Raw genomic sequence first — 20509 nt, forward strand, 5'->3', positions numbered from 1 at the left:
CATTATCCCAGGGGAGACTCCGCAGGCTCTTCCTGTACCAGCCAGCTGGCTGCCGTGGGGATTGGCCGCCACCTTGATCGCCTTTCGCTCCTGCTGTCTGGAGTCAGATTTTTCTTTCTAGTTGGTACATCAGAGACCCTTCCGCCCTGCAGCTCCTGCAGGTGGCAAAGTCCTGGTGTGCACTGTTGGTGACAGGCCCGTGTGCACACACCTGGGAATGCACACGTCCTCGCAGGGCTGCATCCACGCACAGTGCTCAGCGTGGCGGACCAGGGCCCCGAGACCATCAGCAGGCTTTCCTTTGCTAAGCTACTCAAACTTTAGTAACAAAACTTGCAAAAGGTTCTCCAGCCAGGGCAGCTGGTTCCCGAGGCAGAGAAAGAGGATTTGTGGGGAGACATCCATTTTGGGTGCATTTCTCACAAATAACCTTATGCCACAGCCTTTAAAGTCCAGTCGACGTGTTCTGTGAAAACAGAGGCAGATGCAGATGTGATGTGTTTCAGGAAGCAATACCCGTGTTGGAACAGCTACAGGGAGTGCAGTCTCTAGAACAGGCGAAGTACAAAACTAGATTGTGAACTAGCTCTTGGATTCATTTCAGCAAGCAGGTCCGGAAGAGTCCCTTTAACCCCTTCCTCTCCCTTCTCGAGTTCTGCCAATGCCTCAGCTCTGGCCTCTCCCTTTGCCCTACACACCCCCCTTTCTCCTTCCATCCCCCAAGGACTCCGGAGACCCCCAGAGCCTTTGCTCAGCTTTCCTCTGTCCAGCAAAGCCAGGGGACTGAGGGAAGTGAGAGGGTGGTGGCAGTGCTGGCACTGGCCACAGGACAGTCCCAACAGAGAAACTGTCTAAGCTGCCAACGTGACCTGTCAGGCCGCCACCTGTGGACCGCGGGGCCAGGCCCTGCCCTGGTTCTTAATGCCCTCAATAGCCTGAATCCGGGTGAGCCCTCCACTGTGGGAAAAGGAAAGCCAGGAAAACTGAGACCGTCCCTGTGGGCCGTGCTGGGGGGTGTCGTCCGCTGTCCCCATTGCTCCTGCTGGGGCAGCAAGCGCTGGTGCGTGGCGGGGGTGGAAGGGGTTACACGTCTGTGCTAATAGCCCTTGGATTGGTGAAGGCCTCACGGCCAGAGCCTGGCCACGTCACCGGGTAACTCTGGGGCGCTGCCAGTTGGAGGCATGGGGGTCCCCCCTCCTTGTAGTATGTGGGAGCAAAGGAGAGCCTCTCGCCTCCGCCCCCGTTGGGCAGCATGTCAGCCGTCCGTATGTAAAAGGGAGAGCTGTATAGGGAGCAGGCTGTGCAGTGGCTGGCCGCCACCCCGCACGGCTGGCCGCAGGGCTCTCTGGTGGGAGGCGCCAGGCCGCCTCGGCCGTCCAGGGCCTGGGAGCTGCAGGCATTGCAGGTGGGGCCTCTGCGGTGTGCGGGCAGGTCGTGATCCTCCTCCTCCTCCTCGCGTGCATCCTCGGCTCTGCTCCTCTTGCAGCAGTAATACTGAGGGGAGAGTGGGGAGGGCTGCCTGAGGGCTGAATGCCCCCCTCTGGCTGCGCACAGGTGCCCACGGCCCTGCTCCGCTGAGGACCCCGCGCCAGGCGCTTGGTTGGCCCCGGAGAGAAAACTCAACACCAGAGGCCCACGGTCCACAGCGATGTCCTCCCAGCCCTGCAAGACCAGTTCCTTCCCTCTTCCTCCCCCTACTTCCTAGTGCATTGACTGCAGGCGGAGGCTGAGAGAGCGGGGAGGCAGAGAGGGAGGGACATACAGATCCTACTAAGCACAGGCTGGGGTGCGGGGAGCTGCTTTCAGAGTCTCCCCACATGGTGCCCTTCCCAGCACTCCAGAAATCTCAGACGCGCGGGAGACACAACACAGTGACCCGGTATTTTCCCAGCTCACTCTCTTGGGTGCCGAAGTGTGCAGGGCGTGAGGGGAACATAGCTCCCTTCTGACAGCCCCCCAACTCCCAGCCCCCTTGACTTACGCCTCCCACATTCCACGGCTTTGGGCTTTGTCACGCCCGCAGTGGGCCTCCAGGTTCTGCCCCCATGTTGGGGACGTGGTTTGCTGGTGGCCTCTGGCCACAGGCCCAGGGGACTGACCTGGAGCCTACAGTAGCACAGGACGGCGATGATGCAGAGGAGAATGACCGTAGCTAGGATTCCGCCAGTGATCACAACCGTTCCCGCTGTCATCCGCCCGACGCCCCATCAAACTCTGCAAAGACGTGTGCGGAAAGGTGAGGGGCAGCTGCCCTCCTGGGCGTGGGGCCAGGAGCCCTCCTGGAACTTTCTCAGCTGAAGGCATGGGGGACCCGCGAGCAGGGAGGGCCCTGGGCACTGGAACACCAGGGGCTTCCTGAAGACAGAGGGTAGCTGTGGCCTGGGCCAGCCTAACCTGGGGGGCTTATAGCTGCGGAAGGGAAGAGAGGAGGCAAAGAGCTAACTGAAGGTGTGATTCTGCTCCCTGTTTCCATCCAGTTTCAAAGGTTCTTGCTGTCTTTCTGCTTTAATTCTCTTCTCCCTCTCCTCTCCCCTCTCCCCTCTGTTCACATCAGGCTTAACCCTCACCCCTTCCCCTACCCCACGGGGCCGAGACACAGAGAATAATAACTTCTGTTCCCTGAGGCCTTAGTCTGTGTGAGGCACTGTGTTAAGTGCTCCCCTGGTTATCTCAGTTAACCCTCAAAATAACCTTTTGAAAAAAAAATAACCTTTTGAAAAAAAAATAACCTTTTGAGATAGTTCTTGATTATCCTTATCTCACTCACGATGAACTGGGGCTTTGACTGATGTGGCTAAGAGTCCACCCAGCCTGGTTCACCCCGGTGGCCATGCTCTTAACCACTGCCCTCTGGGGCACAAGAGCTGACGGTCCCCGAGCCCTTGACCCAGGTGGAGGGGACAGGGTCTGAACCTCAGAAGTTCCACCCTGGCTCCAACTCATTTGAGGGGCGTATCTCCTCTCTTTCCAATTCTTGGGGGAAAACAAGGGCAAGGCGAGCTCAGGGGGAGCTGGCAGGCACATTCTGGCCCCTGGAAGGTTGGGGCGAGGCTGGCCAGACGGGTCCTGCTAATGAGGGCTAACAGGTGGAGGTGCGCTCCGGACGTGAGGCTGTCTGAGGGCCGAATCCCCTTTCAGGCCACTGAACGGGGATTCCTGACCCCCCAAGGCACACGGGGACCAAGGTGGGCTGTGTCAACGGAGCAGGAACGTGTGAGGAGACTTGGCATCTTGAGGACAGAATGACTGTAAGCACTTACGTTCATAAAGGGAACGGTGACCTGCAAGACAATGAAAGGGACGGAGATGTTGTTAGAAGAGTGTTAGCCTGAAAAAGGCCCCAAGGGTTAGATTAATCCCTGAGCTCCACCTCACCTCACCCTGCTCTCTCACCATGGGCTCTATCATCAACAGGCCTAGAGGTCCCAAATCTGCAGCTCCAGCTGTGTCTCCAACTGCTTAGTGGGCAGACTTGTCCCTCAGATGCCCACACTGGCACCTCGAACCCAATTATGACAGGCTGTCATCGCCGTCTCTCCAAGTGGGCTCCCCGCCTCCAACCCCTCTGTTAGTGGTTCCACCAGGGCTGCCACAAAGGGTTTTGCAGGCTGTTGGTTACTCGAAGGGTAAGTAAGGGCTGGAACACCAGCTGCTCAGGAAGCCGGGCGCCCTGCTGTGCTCACCTGGGGAAGGGGCACCTGTCTTCACCCAGACACCATCTGTTCCTCACCATTGTGCTCCTGGAGCCCTGTGTGCACCTGGCTCCGCTTCTAAATCACTCAAAGTGCTCACAGGGCGGTCTGTGGACCACAGCCTGGCAGCACCTGGAAGCTGGTTAGAAATGTAGCCTCTCAGGCCCCACCACAGGCCTAATGAGTCAGAACCTGCGTTTTAACAAGGTCCCGGGTGATTATTTGCATATTAGAGTTTGACAAAGCTGTGGCGTGTTCCCCTAGATGCCCAGACTTTCAAATCCTCAAATTCTTCTTTGGTTTCTTCCAGTCTTCTGTTCTTCACACCAATTATGACTCTGCACCGCATACCTGCCCTGGTGCAAAGGTTTCCTAACAGATCTCGCCGGTTTTGTCTCTGAGCACCCTTCACATCACCCACAGTTAGCCCTTCGTCATGCCCCTGCACCCCTCTTCCTCTGGAGACTTTTAGACTGAGCTTCAGAGGCCTTGCCCTCTCCCACTTCCCTGCATGCTCACCACCAATTATCTTTTCTTCCTCACCGCCCACTGTCCCCCCTGCATGAATCCTCTGCCCATCAGGTAGTCTCAGTTCTTAAGAAGCTTATAGCCAAGTGATGAAAAGACACTTAATATACCTTATGAACCAGAGATGCACAGACCAGGGGCTGTGGGAACACAGAGGAGGGGGCAGCTAACCACTCGGGGAAAAGTTCCATGGAACATGTTATATTTGAGCTGACTCCTAAAGGCTGAATGGGGGCTTGTCCAGTAGACCAGGTGGAGAGGACGGAATGCACGGTCCAGGAGTGTGAAAGAACACAGAGGCTCCGGGAACTGTAAGGAATCCGGGAAGGCTGGGGGTAGGGATGAAGCTGGAGAGGCTGTAAGGCAGGCAAGGAATTAGGATTTAACTCTCTTGAAGACAGTGGGGGTTCCTGAAGGGTTTCGGTAGGGGACAGCATGCTCTCACTGTCTCCATCTATTTAAATTCTGCCCATCCTTCAAGGCTCTAAGAAGCCTTCCCTGACTGCCTCATGGTGATGCACTCTCTCCTGCTGGAATTCTACTGTAATGCCTTTCCATGTGCCACTTTTCAAATCCTGTCTTGGTACGATGTTTGTCAACTTTCATGTGGGAACATCTTGACTCCTGTGCTAAATTATGAGTCCTCTGGGATCAGGAGTTGCATCTTATACTGTAGCCTATCCTCCTGCAGCATTATACACAGTGCCTGGCACACAGCGGGTACTTAAAAGTTTGGTAATCATCTCACCATACAGCATTTCTTTCACAGGCCTGGCAGTAATGACTCTGATCTGCCACCAGAGGGCAGCAAGTTGTATCTCTCCGCTCACATCTGATACGCAGACCAGAGCATCCTTGTTCAAGACCAATTTGACTTTGCCCAAATGCACAGTGAGCCATGCTTCAGGGTTCACTGGGGTATTCGCTGGGGGCGGGCAGGTGAACCTCAGCCTTGGGAGGACTTACACACCATCACAGCCACACCACTCCACCCTCCCCTGCTTCCCCTGCATGCTCACCCCTGAGGGCTGCTCAGGAGACAGAGAGGCCTAGTGACCTGAAGTTGGAGGAGGCAGCCGTGGTCCACTCTACTGAAAGTTTTGGCCTAGTCCCCTGGGATGTGTCCAGGCTGTTTTAGAGAACGGGGAATTATGAAGCCATACAAGAACAGAGCCCTCCCTTCTTTGCCCTCCATGCCTGGCCTCCCTCTTTCAGTACCATGAAGACTGCACAGCAGAAGTGGCCTGGAAATGGGGAGCACTGCAGTGCAGGCAGAGCTACAGGGCTGAAGGCCCATTCAGGGCCCAACTGTGCCGCTTAGCGGACATCCCATCTTGGAAACTGACCTTCTTTCTCGTGGTAAAAGAGCGATTACCAAAAAACTCAGGAAAAAGATTCATGTATGTGAGGGCCCCTTGTAACCTCTAAGATGTCCTTCAAACACGGTTATTTGTGGGGAGAAGGAAGGCCCAGACATTCTGTGATCACTTAAGTCTGGCCTGACAGTCAGAAACCAAGAAGGCACATGTGAAGTGCATGTGGTCAACTAGCCAGGTCCCAGCCAGCTTCCCAGAGGGCCCAGTCCTGTTGGTGCAACTTAGCATTTAAATTCCCACACCCAGTGGCTCTCTATGATTTCAGGGGTGCTTATTTTCTCTTTGCAACTAGATGCATATGATCACAATAACTCCCTGAATCTAAACAGCATTCACTGTACAGTTTACAACGTGTTTCCATTTCTGTCCCCATTTATGACGGGCAGGTTCTAAGATGGCCCCAAATGAGCCTCTCCCCTGGCAGTCATGCCTTGTGTACTCCCCTCCCCTTGAGGAGGGGTGCCACCTGTGACCTGCCTCTAACTAACAGAATACAGCAAAGGGGATGGGATGTCACTCTGTGAGTAGATTCTCAAAGATTCTGACTCCCCTCTTGTGAGCCAGCTCTCGCCCTGGCTGGTTTTGATGCAGCAAGTTGGATTCTGGCGAGGCCCATGTTGTAGCAAGGAACTGAGGATGGCCTCTGGCCCTCAGTCCAATGGACAGCAGGGTGTTAAAGCTATCAATCCAATGGCCCAAAAGGAACCGAACGGCCACTTAAGTGAGAGTGGAAGTGAATCCCTCCCCAGTTGAGCTTTCAGATTACACTGTAATCCCAGTGGACACCTTGAATGCAGCCTCATGACCAACCCTGAAACGGTGAACCAGCTGGCGATGCTTGGATTCCTAACTCACAGAAACTGTGAGATAATCGATGTGTGTTCTTGCAAGCTGCTAAATTGTGGTAGTTTGTTATACAGCGCAAGATAACTAACACACCTCCTTTGAACCATACAAAAACCCCACTCACAGGAGGGAAAGCCAGACCTTTATACGATTTGCCTAAAGTCATACAATAGCAAGTGTCTGAGTCAGGACCCAAGGGCCAGTGCTGTGGAGTTTCTGTCGCACCAGTTGCCTGATTAATTTCCTCAGGCCTTGAGAACAAGGTCCCTATGTTCCCTCGCAGGGTCTAGGAGCTCTGGACAGAATGGATTCAGTAGTGACCAACTCAGGGGCTGAGGACAGCCAACAAGGACAAACCTGTTGCCAACTGCAGACCCCCGGGGCCCGCCCTCTGTGACCAGGACTTTCTGGAGCTCCCTCTCCACCAACACCTCTCTCTACCCAGCATCCGGGCACCTTCTCCTGTGCCTCACACTTACGTGAAACAGCTGGAGCAGCGACAGCCCAGTCACGCAGGCTGTGCCTGAGCAGACAGCAGCTGGGGGCACGTCATGGCCAAGGGTGTCAGTCCCTGACAGAGAAGAGAGGGGAAGGTCAGTGAGAGCTGGAAAGGGAGGCTGAGAGGACAGACGGGCACACGCTGGCACCTGGTTGTGACCCCAGGACATCCCCAAGGGGGCTTGTTTCCTGACCTCCATGGCTGCCTTGGTCTGAGGTCCCTGAGCCTAAGAACCTGAGGTCAGACCTCTAAGGCCACATCGTATCCCGTCCTTGTTTCCCTCCCTCAGTGTCGCTGTCCGGAACCCTTGCCCAATGCACCATCAGGACAAGAGCCTCTCCCTGCTCTGGGAAGCAAGGCTCAATGGGGGAAGGGAGTCCAGCTGCCTCTTTCATACTCCACTGGAGAATGCCGACCTGTTCCCTGGCGGATGTGTCCTTGGTGGCTGCATGGCCGATCCCCCTCTCTCTGGCCCCACACACCTCTTTCCCATCTCCTTCCCCATTGTTTCCTGGGCCTGTCCGTATTCCCAGTGCCCAGAGCTGATCACTCCTTTCTCTTACTCCAATATCCCGACTTCCTCAGGCCAACCCACCAACCAGAGAGTTGGATGGGTAAGTTCACGCAGATGTGCTGATGGAGGAGGGGGAGGTGAGACCCTATTGAGGAACCCAGTGTAGTCTAATTACTGGGGGGTCCCTTCAAGCCAAAATTCTTTACCCACTCAACATGGAGCATCTAGGCCTTACACTGGGAATGGGGTGAGGGTGGGGTGGAGGGGGGAAGGACACCCCCTGGTGGTGACGCTGGGCCCCTGCTCACTGTCCTGAGAAGGACGTGCCCCACTGGGTGTATTTGTACTGGGGAGGGAACTCAACCATTAACGGGATGCACTGAGCCACCTTCCACAAGGACAGGGCCAACCACTTCCAGGTTCTCTGCCTCAGCCAGAAGCTGGAGGTCAAAGGACAGACATTTTCATGCCTCAAGGACTGGCACCACAACTACTGAGCCTGTGCTCTACAGCCCATGAGCCACAACTACTGAGCCCATGACCCACAACTACTGAAGCCTGTGTGCCTAGAGCCCGTGCTCTGCAACAAAGAAGCCACCGCAATGAGAAGCCCACACACTGCAACGAAGAGTAGCCCCCGCTCGCCGCAACTAGAGAAAGCCCACATGCAGCAACGAAGACCCAATGCAGCCAAAAATAAATAAATTTTTAAAAAAGCAATGGGGCTGGCACAAGTTTTAATCTAGGGGCAGGGGCAGATTTCTCTCACTAAATACATTTTAAAGTAAAGGGATACTTGGATCATACATCATGATCAAGTGGGATTTATCCCAGGGATGCAAGGATTCTTCAATATATGTAAATCAATCAATGTGATACACCACATGAACAAATTGAAGAATAAAAACCATATGATCATCTCAATAGATTCAGAAAAAGCTTTCGACAAAATTCAACACCGATTTATGATAAAAACTCTCCAGAAAGTGGGCATAGAGGGAACATATCTCAACATAATAAAGGCCATATATGACAAACCCACAGCAAACATCATTCTCAATGGTGAAAAACTGAAAGCATTTCCTCTAAGATCAGGAACAAGACAAGGATGTCCACCCTCGCCACTTTTATTCAACATAGTTTTGGAAGCCCTAGCCATGGCAATCAGAGAAGAAAAAGAAATAAAAGGAATCCTAATTGGAAAAGAAGAAGTAAAACTGTCACTGATTGCAAATGACATGATACTATACATAGAAAATTCTAAAAATGCTAGCAGAAAACTACTAGAGCTCATCAATGAATTCGGTAAAGTTGCAGGATACAAAATTAATACACAGAAATCTCTTGCATTCCTATACACTAACAACAAAAGATCAGAAAGAGAAATTAAGGAAACAATCCCATTTACCATTGCCTTAAAAAGAATAAAATACCTAGGAATAAACCTACCTAAGGAGACAAAAGACCTGTACTCAAAACTGTAGGATACTGATGAAAGAAATAAAAGATGACAAAAACACATGGAGAGATATACCATGTCCTTGGATTGGAAGAACCAATATTGTGAAAATGACTACACTACCCAAAGCAATCTACAGATTGAATGCAATCCCTATCAAATTACCAATAGCATTTTTCACAGAATTAGAACAAAAAATTTTACAATTTGTATGGAAACATGAAAGACCCCAAACAGCCAAAGCAATCTTGAGGAAGAAAAATGGAGCTGGAGGAATCAGGCGCCCTGACTTCAGACTATACTACAAAGCTACAGTAATCAAAACAGTATGGTACTTGCACAAAAACAGAAATATAGATCAATGGAACAGGATAGAAAGTCCAGAGATAAACCCATGCACCTATGGTCACCTAATCTATGACAAAGGAGTCAAGACTATACAGTGGAGAAAAAACAGTCTCTTCAATAAGTGGTGCTGGGAAAACTGGACAGCTACATGTAAAAGAATGAAATTAGAACACTCCCTAACACCATACACAAAAATAAACTCAAAACGGATTAAAGATCTAAATGTAAGGCTGGCTACTATAAAACTCTTAGAGGAAAACATAGGCAGAACACTCTTTGACATAAAGTGCAGCAAGATCTTTTTTGATCCACCTCCTACAGTAATGAAAATAAAAACAAAAATAAACAAATGGGACCTAATTAAAAGCTTTTGCACAGCAAAGCAAAACATAAACAAAATGAAAAGACAACCCACAGAATGGGAGAAAATATTTGCAAATGAATTGACCAACAAGGGATTAATCTCCAAAATATACAAACAGCTCATGCAGCTCAATATATATTTTAAAAAACCCAATAAAAAAATGGGTGGAAGATCTAAATAGACATTTCTCCAAAGAAGACATACAGATGGCCAAAAAGCACATGATAAGATGCTCAACATCACTAATTATTAGAGAAATGCAAATCAAAACTACAATGAGGTATCACCTCACACCGGTCAGAATAGCCATCATCAAAAAATTTACAAACAATAAATGCTGGAGATGGTGCTGAGAAAAGGAAACCCTCCTACACTGTTGGTAGAATGTAAATTGGTACAGCCACTATGGAGAACAGTATGAGGTTCCTTAAAACATTAAAAACAGAACTACCATATGACCCAGCAATCCCACTCCTGGGCATATACCTGGAGAAAACCATAATTCAAAAAGATACATGCACCCCAATATTCACTGCACCACTATTTACAATAGCCATGTCATGGAAGCAACCTAAATGTCCATCAACAGAGGAATGGATAAAGAAGATATGGTACATACGTACAATGGAATATTACTCAGCCATAAAAAAGAACAAAATAATGCCATTTGCAGCAACATGGATGGACCTAGAGATTATCATATTGAGTGAAGTCACTCAGACATAGAAAGACAAATATCATATGATATCACTTATATGTGGAATCTTAAAAAAATGGTACAAATGAACTTATTTATAAAACAGAAGTAGAGTCACAAATGTAGAAAACAAACTTATGGTCACCAGGGGATAAGGGGGGGCGGATAAATTGGGAGATTTGGGATTGACATATACACATTACTATATATAAAATAGGTAACTAATAAGGACCTACTGTATAGCACAGGGAACTTTACTCCATACTCTGTAATGACCTATATGGGAAAAGGATCTAAAAAAGAGTGGATAGGACTTCCCTGGTGGCACAGTGGTTAAGAATCCGCCTGCCAATACAGCGGACACAGGTTTGAGCCCTGGTCCGGGAAGATCCCACATGCTGTGGAGCAACTGAGCCCGTGTGCCACAACTACTGAACCTGCGCTCTACAGCCTGTGTGCCACAACTACTGAAGCCTGCATGCCTAGAGCTCATGCTCTACAACAAGAGAAGCCACTGCAATGAGAAGCCCGCGCACCGCAATGAAGAGCAGCCCCCGCTCGCCGCAACTAGAGAAAGCCCGCACCCAGCAACACAACCCAGCGCAGCCAAAATAAATAAATAAATTAATTAATTTTTTTAAAAAAAGAGTGGATATGTGTATGTATAACTTTGCTGTACAGTAGAAGCTAACACAACATTGTAAATCAACTATATGTCAATAAAAATTTTTTAAAAATAAAGTGATAGACCTTCAGTGAGATTCTGATCAATAAAAGTGAGGGAAAACACAACTACAGACTAGGAGAAATGAAAATGGATACTACCACATATGCTGCAAACATAAGGAAACTAAAGGGTATTAAAAACAACCTTATGCCAATAATCTAAAAATACAGATGAAATGAATGCATTCATGGAATAATGTAACCTACTAACACCTCCTCAAGAAGTAAATTACTTGAAACATAATGTGAAGAATCAAATCATCGAAAATTGACTTTCAAAAAAAAAGAAGAAAAAGAGAAAAGAAAACACCTAGGCCCAGAGGGCTTCACCAGAAACACCTACCAAACATTTAATAAAGAAATCATTCTATCTCACACAGAGCATTCCAATAACAGAAAAAGAAGAAACATTCTAAGTCATCTTATTACCATTTTTCACTAGCAAAAAAACAGTAAGAAAATGTAATTTTAAAGACATATAAAATGATGATAAAATTATTAGGTCCTAGGTATATACATAACACAAGCTATACAGAGACTTTATGTAGAAATCTATAAAATTTTATTTTTATAAAGACTTTTTTTTTAACATCTTTATTGGGGTATAACTGCTTTACAATGGTGTGCTAGTTTCTGCTTTATAACAAAGTGAATCAGTTATACATACACATATGTTCCCATCTCTTCCCTCTTGCATCTCCCTCCCTCCCACGCTCCCTATCCCACCCCTCCAGGTGGTCACAAAGCACCGAGCCTATAAAGACTTTTAAAGGTTACTAAATAAATGGAGGGGTATACTAAAAAAAATTAAAATTAAAAAATAAAGGGATACTAGAAGGAAAAAAAATCAAAGTTGCTTTTTGAGCATAAACCATGCAATATGCTTGTTTAACAAACCAGTTACTTACACAAAAATGGTCCATGGAAATAGAAGGACTCTAAGAGATCTGGCCCAATATCTTTACTTTTCTAGATGAAGAAACCAAGTTCAGAGAGGACAAGTGACTTGCTTAACCACACACAGCAAGATAGAGATGGAGCTGGAGAGGTGCTGGGAGCAAAGCCTCCTGGCCCCAGTCCAGGGCCCTGCCATTAGGATGCTGTCTCTCCTCCTAGAACATCCGCACTTGTCTCCCCAGGAGCTAAGGTGTCCCCTGAAATAGGGTTTCTCAAATTGGCTTGATGGTAACAATCACCTGAGCCACATGTTAAAGCAGAGACTCCAGACCTACTGAAGCAGCATCTCCAGGGGAGGGGCCCAGAATCTGTGTCTTTAACAGGTTTGAGTCTTACTATCTGGCCCTTTTGGGAAATGATGCAGGAATGAAGGTCTTTGGGAGGATTTCAGGCTGGAGGCAGCAGGGGAGGTGGCTGGAGGCAGCAGGGGAGGCGGGTGACCTTGCAGAGTTTGTGGCATCATCTGCTGCCCATAACAAGGCTGGCTCTGGATTCTGTGTCCTCGGGCCAAGCAGGCCAGAAGGAGGAGGAAGGGAGTGCAAGGAGAACCAAAAGTACATGGTGTCTCTGGGTGGGTTGGAGCCAATAAAGAGGTCAGGATGCGGAACCTTAAGGCCATTCTTCTAGGGGAAGAATGGGGCTGGGGGAGCATTAAAAGCCACCCTGGTAGAATGTGCTGGAAATGGGTTTCCCATTCCCCATAAGACCAGGGGTCTATGTTCTCTCTGAAGGGCCCCTGCCCTCAGTGACTTCAGCGCCCAGAGGCAGGGTCACCTCCCTCACTGCCTGGACCAACAGTGGCAGAACGCCTGCTGTAGCTGGCCCTAGCACATGTAATTAACGATTGGCTGCCCCCTGCACCCTGCTTGGCCCCCTTAGGAGCACAAGTTAATTGAGTGGGGCCTAAGCACCAGCTGATCTCAATTTCTTCCGATGCAATTAAGCCTTCTCCAGTCATTTATTAACTCATGAAATTGACACAGCAGGTTAGCAGCCCCGGAGAAGAGGAACAGTTTTTTTCCTTGCTCCCTGTCTCCTCGGACATCAATGCTTAGGCATGGCTGGCAGAGGGAATCGGAGGAAGGGGCTATTTTCACTCTGACTGTACTTATGGCCATCACCAAGCCCTGACCCCGCGGATGAGGGTGGGAAGAGTTGGTGGTCAGATCGGTTCCTTTGCTCCAGATGAGGTACTACAGCAGCAAAGAGAGGCCTGTGCTGTTTGAGAAGGGGCCTCTCTAAGAGATGCAAGGAACCTCTGCAAATCATCAAGGGAAAAAAAGAGACCCTCAATATAATAATGGGTAATAGACAGGTGGTTTATAAAAAAAGTAATCCAAAAGGCTAACAAGAAAATGAAGAGATGCCCAAACTCATTAGTAATCTGGGAAACGCAAATTGAAACCACAGTGAGCTATCACTCTACACTGGTAGACTGGCAAAAATTAGGATGCTGGATAATGTCACGTGTTGGAGCAGATGTGGGAATTTAAGGGCACTGCTGGTGGAGTGTAGTTACGACAACTGTTGAGGGAGAGACCTGGCACTACTTGGTCACGTTAAGTTCAGACCCCATGAAGCAGCAACTCTGCTCCTGGGTCTGTATCCCCCAAATTTCTCAATATATCCATAAGGGGCCATGTGTGGAGACGTTCATCACTGTGTTTTATGGTGGCAGGGAATTGGAAGCAGGCTCAGTGATCATCACTAGAGAGTGGAGGGGTAAAGTCAGGTAGAGGCACACCTCAGAGGATAATGCAACTGCTGAAAGCAATGGACCAAGTGGACCATAGTAACACAGAGCAACAAGGATAAACCTTAGCAGAAGGCTAAGTGAAAAAAAAAACCCAGAATTAGATGTATAAAGATGTATAATACTGCTTATATAAATTTAAAATACAGGCACACAGACCAACAATTTACATTTTCAAGAACACATACAAAAACAACAAAGACAAAAACCCCCCAAGTTCACAGATACAGAGAACAGGTTGGTGGTTGCCAGAGGTAGGGGTGGGGGTGGGAGTGGAGGTGGGAGAAATGGGCGAAGGGGGTCAAAAGATGCAAACTTCCAGTTATAAAATAAGTAAGTCATGGAGAAGTAATGTACAGCATGGCGACTGTAGTTAACAATACTCTATTGTACATTTGGAAGTTGCTGCGAGAGTAGATCTGAAAAGTTATCATCACAAGAAAAACATTTTTTGGCAACTATGTGTAGTGACGGATGATAACTAGACTTATTGTGATGATCATTTTGCAATGTATACAAATACGGAATCACTATGTGGTATACCTGAAATTAATACACTGTTATATGTCAATTATACCTCAATAAACAAAACAAAACCGAAAACACATACCCCAAAATGTATACACATTAAATATGCTAGAATGGCTGACTGTGGAAGGAGGAAAATGAGAACAGGAATAAGAATAAAAGAGAAAAAAATAAATAATAGAGGAGAGGGGCCTTGCCAAGACCAATGATGAAAAATAATGTGGACTATCTGAGAAGTAACACTGAGGAGTATAATTAACTTAACCTTCTATGTCTGAGGTCCAACTCAAAAAAGAAAGAAGGGGTCTCTCACCACCCCCAGGAGGCCTTCCATGATTGACTCAATGCTGCACATTTCTATTCGACCTTCCTATTTGTTCTCAGGTAACTGTATTGTTGACACACTGGTGTCGAGTGGCTGTATTTTGCTTCCTTCTTAAATTCCAGACCATTTGAGGGCACAGACTTGGAATCTTGTGTCTTCATAAAGCTCCGTTCCCAATGCCTGGTGTTCTGCACATTCTAGACAGTGGGATGGCAGGTCAAATGGGAAGCTGCTCTGCATGCAGAGTGCTGTCCCAACACACAGCCTTCCATTCTGGTCTCACCTGCTGCAGGTAGTGGAAAGAGCACAAGGCTAAGAGTCCCAAGATTTTGGTTTAAATTCTGTTTTCTACGCTCATTGCTTGGGCGATTTTGGACAATGAATGATCTCCTTGAGGTTCATCTACAAAACGAAGGTAAATGATTTATCTTCCCTTACGGGGTGAGGATTATGGGAAAGGGTGTGGTTATTTAAAATGCTGCAGCCTTATAAGGAGGGTGGGTGTTGTTCCAAGGACTCAGAGTTCCTGAAGTCCTCTGTGCTGCTAACAGGAGAGATGGCCCTTTGTGCTCATTCATCCCTTGATGAATTGGCTATGCCAAGTTTGGGGAGCAGACCCTGGTAAGAGCTGGACCACTCGGTGTAAGAGAGTGAGAAGAATTTATTGGGGTGTAGGGTGGCAGGAAGAGCAGGGAGGGCAGCGTGAGGAAGAGAGAGGAGCCAGAAAGAATGGCCCAGACCCAGGGACCCTGCTGAGCCTCTTGGCCAGATAAAACCCCAGCAGTTAGTTTGAGAGAAAGCCTTTTAAGATTTGGGAGGTCTCTAAGTTTTTTGTATTGTCTTCGCAAACTGTTGGTAACTCACAAATGTGAGGGATATTTTTCTTGTTTGTGGCAATCCAGTGAAGGCACTGAGCTCAGACCTGGGTGCATATCCGTGGAACGCAGATGACACAGGAACTAATTCGGTGTGCGCAGTTTAGAGCCAGAGGTCACCGTGAGAACGATGGCCCTTGGGACAGATTCTGGCTTCCTATGAGCCCTGGAACAGGGGTTAGAGCAAGTCCGATCTAGATCCTTAGAACACATGATCCCAGCTGATATATGAGTTATGCCTGAGGTATTGCATGTGAAAATAGATGGTCATTCCTCTTTTGTTCTAGCCTAGACCTAGCTCTCAGATTAAATGTGTCCCTAAGGCCCCTGATCATGACCGTGACTAGCGTTCTGGCTGGGACCTTGTTGTCTCAGCATGATACTCGTGGAAACTGTGCTATTCCCCTCACTTATTCTTTATCTGCTATTTACTGAGCACTAAGTAAGTGCCTGGCGTTGAGCTCTGCTCCAGAGACACAAAGATGAACAGGCAGAGCGCGCTCAAGGAGCTCACAGGTTGGGAGACTAGTAAACAGTAGTGGGCACAGTCTGTCCTCAGGTCCCAGGACCCCCAGATGGAAGGCCTGGGGGTGACTCTGCAGTTCCTATCAGCCTAACACAGTGCGTGAGGCTGCAAACTCCCTGGGGCAGGAAGAGCTGCTCATCCAGTGCTCGGGGTTATCAGCGAGTATCTGCTGCAGAGAAACAGCAAAGAGGAGACAGCCCTGCTCCTCAAAGCCCAGCGTCACCCCAGAGGTGCTGCCTGTGTCCTTGATGCCTCTGTCAGAGGTGAGGCTGAGCTCACCTCCTCCCTGACGAGGGTGTCCCAAAGATGGGCTGCCCTGTGTGGTCCCCCAATAAAAACCATGCCGATCGTGGAAGAACAGTGGGTGCATGTGTGTAGGAGCCCTCAAACCTTCAGAGCCTAAGAACCTGGCTATGGGCCCCTCAGGCTGGGGAGGGGGTGTGACTTTGATCTAAAACCCAGTAAGCACACTGCTTTGTGTCTGCCAGCGAATCCCCAGCCCTAGAATGTAGTAGATGCTCAATACATGCTTGTCAAACAAAGAGACTAGTGAATAGACACATGCCAGGTTTGTGGGACGTCTTCCTCGCCACTCCCCCCGCTCACCCCCACTGCCCACTGCCCACCACCCACCGCCCCTGCCACAGAGCATCTCACGGCACCTCCAAGCCCCACCTGCCCCACCTCTCAGCCTTCCCTGAGCTCTCTGCCTGCCAACTCCCACTGTGCTAATAGTCTAGAGGGCACGGAGGAACTTAATTATGTGTCATTTTAGATGGGTGTGGGCTATTTTGTGCAGATGACACTTGTCCCTGCAGCTCTTGGGGTCAGGGTTCCTGATCATGGATCTGTTCTCTCTGCTTCGGAAAGACGGGTGCAGAAGCCAGTAAAAGTATCAAGGGCTTTGTTCACCTTGGACTTGGCTCTCTTTCCGTTTCTGCCTTTCAAAACAACGTTCATTACTGCTGATAGTTTTCTTATGTTCATCTTGTTTGATGTTCAGGCATGGCAGTTTTTTGATTTCTCTTATTTCACAGAAAGCAAAAAGTTCAGAAAGGCCAAGTGGCTTGGCCAAGGTCACACAGCTATTTTGGGAAGAGCTGGGACACCCTGCCCACACCATTCTTCCATGACTAGCATAGTTCTAGCTCTGCAGGGAACATGTGCCCTGTGCCATGGGTCCCATCTCTGTCCCACCCCAGTTCTGACTCCACGTTCTATTTCCTGACCTGATCATTTGCAGGAGGCTCAGGGGCACCATGGCCTGTGTGTTGGGAAGGGGTTCACTTTTCCTTTCCACAAGATGCATTGCTCTGCACCACACGCTTGGATTTCTCTCCATTTGATCTCTACTGTTGTTTGGATGGTGTTCCGAGATCCCCAGGCAGCAGGCCTCCAGCCTGATGACTACTGAACGGGCTTGTTAGGAAAGGCAGAAGCATCTATGGGGTTTGTTTCTTCTTGCTGGCAAGATGTCAGGAGACTGGAAGAGATACAAATAAGAGAACCCAGGCCACTGAAGGGACAGAGAGTTTGATTTCTGAGGCCAGATGGAGATAAGGAAGGGCAAGGCATTAGGCTAATGAGTGGGCCAGAGGGAGCTAGCCTGTGAGGGACTGGTCACAGGACCCTAGAGTCATCTAACTCAGAGTAGCAGGAAGGGGGAGGCTTGCTCAATGTGCTCCAAGGGGACAGGATTTGAAGTAATGGGATAAAAGGAGACCAAGGAAAATTTAGACCAAATCTAAGGCAAATCTCACAGGACACAAACAAATGTAGCAGCAAGATTGGAAAACTGTCAACCCATGTGGTACAGCGAGGTGTGGGAAGCACTACTGAGCTGCCTCCTCTCCTGTCCTCCAGCCCAGAGACCTGGTCCATTCATCCTGCCAGTCGGGTCTGATGGAACCAGGCTGAGGGCAGGATGAGGGTGTGACGAGGCAGCTACAGGGTTTGGGGGCCTTAACAATCGCACCAGGATTTATTCAGGATCCTTAGTCACTTCAATGAAAACATTCTAAAATGGGCAAGAGGGCCCTGAGGAGGACTCTCAAAAGTCCATTTGCAGGTGATGAAGTGATGCAGGCAGCAGACCTTTTGCTACTTGTGCAGGTGGGCGCGGGACTCCACGAAAACCACGGGAGAGCTCCTGGCAGAACCCCATGGGCTTAGTGAGCAGAATGGGAAATTCACATCCAAATATGCCTCCTATTCTTTTTTTTTTTTTTTTTTTTTACGGTGTGCGGGCCTCCCACTGTTGTGGCCTCTCCCGTTGCGGAGCACAGGCTCCAGATGCGCAGGCTCAGCGTCCATGGCGCATGGGCCAAGCCGCTCCGTGGCATGTGGGATCTTCCCGGACCGGGGCACGAACCCATGTCCCCTGCATCGGCAGGCGGACTCTCAACCACTGCGCCACCAGGGAAGCCCATGCCTCCTATTCTTAATAGTTGACACACACACACACACTCAAGTCAACTGCATCCCACAATATATATGGTTCCTATTCCACATTCTGGGTTTGCTAATTCTCAACTAATCCCTTGGGTGTCTTCGTGAAGTTCCAAGTTAAACTTTTCTAAAAACTGACCTACTTGACTTATCAACATATTGTCGTCCAGAGGGAGCAAAACTAAGCAAACAGTAGTTATATCTCCATGAATCGTAATTCTCTCTGCATTACATGCTCTAATTTCTCTGGCCATGGGAGGGGCCTGTGATGGCTCTTCCAGCGGAATCTCTCACTTTGCACCCTGTAGATGCGGTGGGGAGGCTTGTGCTGATTCTAAATTGAGCTTCCAACTGCCCCACAGAAGTGAAGATGGAGACAGGAGTCCCATTTCATCCACTGGCCCCTGAGGGCTGAAGTGGGTGAAAATTGCATGTGGCCAGATTACCCATCAGGGAAGCCTCCACTATTAGGCTGATCCAGATGAGCCATGCTTTCTCAAAAAACAGGTTAAAAGAGCAACTTTACACTTTTTGGTGCAATAGGAAAACATATTGTGTAATAGGGAAACATATAATGTTTATATCCTCTGCTTTCTGCTAAACTCTGCCTACCAGCTCATGTCCTGGACTGGGGAGAATAAAAGATAAGTCGGGAGATACCATGCTGTTTGAACTGATATGACCTGACCTGAATACACTTAGACAATGAAAGGAGAAAAGGAGAAGTTCAAGAGCTGGCATGAAAGGTACTTGAAAAACATTCTGGAGAGACTGCAGGGAGGAGTAGACTCGAGGTGGCTGCTGTGTGCGTGAGATATTGAGAGAGATGGAAATGGGAAAGAGACTTTTTAAGTTTTTTTGTATATTATGAATGAAATTTATCCCATTGGGACTTCCCCAAAATCTTCAATAAAGGTTTAAATTGCTTTCCACATATGTTTTGCATATTGGATGTGAGTTTCTTTAAATAAGACACCTTGAAGAGACAGCCCACAGGCAACTTTTCCTGTTCTTTCAAGGGTTATCATCATAAAAGAGGATGACTTGTCCAAAGAAAAATGATCGGTAGGAACTACCAGTAATTCTCAGAGATGGGAGGATGCCAATTTAGGTAAAGTTGAAAAGAGACAGAGAGATTAGCATTTATGAACTTCCTAAACAGAAAGACACAAAGAAGATAGGGATTTGGTAGGAAACATAAACGATAAACAGTTTCTCAAAATGTTCCTAGTAAGTAGCCCCTCTGTGACCAGCCAACGTAAGCCCCAGCCTAGGCCAAGGCACAGCCTGCACCTGGGTCTCTGACCCAGGGGGATCAGGAGGATTTTTTTTTTTTTTTTTTTTGCGGTACACGGGCCTCTCACTGTTGTGGCCTCTCCCGTTGCGGAGCACAGGCTCCGGACGTGCAGGCTCAGTGGCCATGGCTCACGGGCCCAGCCGCTCCGCGGTATGTGGGATCTTCCCGGACCGGGGCACGAACCCGTGTCCTTTGCATCGGCAGGCGGACTCTCAACCACTGCACCACCAGGGAAGCCCCCATATAAATTTTAAGATTGTTCTATTTCTGTGAAAAACGCTGCTGGAATTTTGATAGGGATTGCACTGAATCTGTAGATTACTTTGGGTAGTATGGACATATTAACAATATTAATTCTTCCATTCTATGAGCATGAAATATCTTTCCATTTATTTGTGTCTTCAATTTTTTCATTAATGTCTTGTAGTTTTTAATATACAGGTCTTTCACCTCCTTGGTTAAATTTATTTCTAAGTATTTTATTCTTTTTGAAGCAATTATAAATGAGATTGTTTTCTTCATTTCTCTTTCGGATAGTTTGTTATTGGTGTACAGAAGCACAACAGATTTTTGTGTATTGATTTTGCCTCCTACAACTTTACTGAATTCATTTATTAGTTCTAACAGTTTTTTTTTATTGATGGGATCTTTAGGGTTTTCTATATATAATATCATGTCATCTGCAGATAATGAGAGCTTTACTTCTTCCCTTCCAATTTGGATGCCTTATATTTCTTTTTCTTACCAAATT

The 20509-nt window shown here is 48.3% G+C and overlaps 1 protein-coding gene across 4 annotated transcripts in view; it reads right to left on the reverse strand.

The window, feature by feature from the left end:
• Window positions 1-881: 881 nt before the first annotated feature.
• FAM163A (family with sequence similarity 163 member A) overlaps window positions 882-20509 on the reverse strand; it is a 120916-nt gene continuing 101288 nt past the window's right edge. For all 4 annotated transcript variants that reach the window (XM_079924273.1, XM_079924272.1, XM_079924271.1 and 1 more), the window contains 4 exons: window positions 6922-7013; window positions 3261-3281; window positions 2100-2214; window positions 882-1494 (listed from right to left, as the gene is read on the reverse strand). In XM_079924273.1, coding sequence (XP_079780399.1) covers window positions 1084-1494; window positions 2100-2192 — 504 coding nt within the window. In that variant the 5' untranslated portion in view covers window positions 2193-2214; window positions 3261-3281; window positions 6922-7013 and the 3' untranslated portion in view covers window positions 882-1083. The remainder of the gene's footprint in view (window positions 1495-2099; window positions 2215-3260; window positions 3282-6921; window positions 7014-20509) is intronic.

Source organism: Stenella coeruleoalba, assembly GCF_951394435.1.
Source record: "Stenella coeruleoalba genome assembly, chromosome: 1".
NCBI classification, from domain to species: domain Eukaryota; kingdom Metazoa; phylum Chordata; class Mammalia; order Artiodactyla; family Delphinidae; genus Stenella; species Stenella coeruleoalba.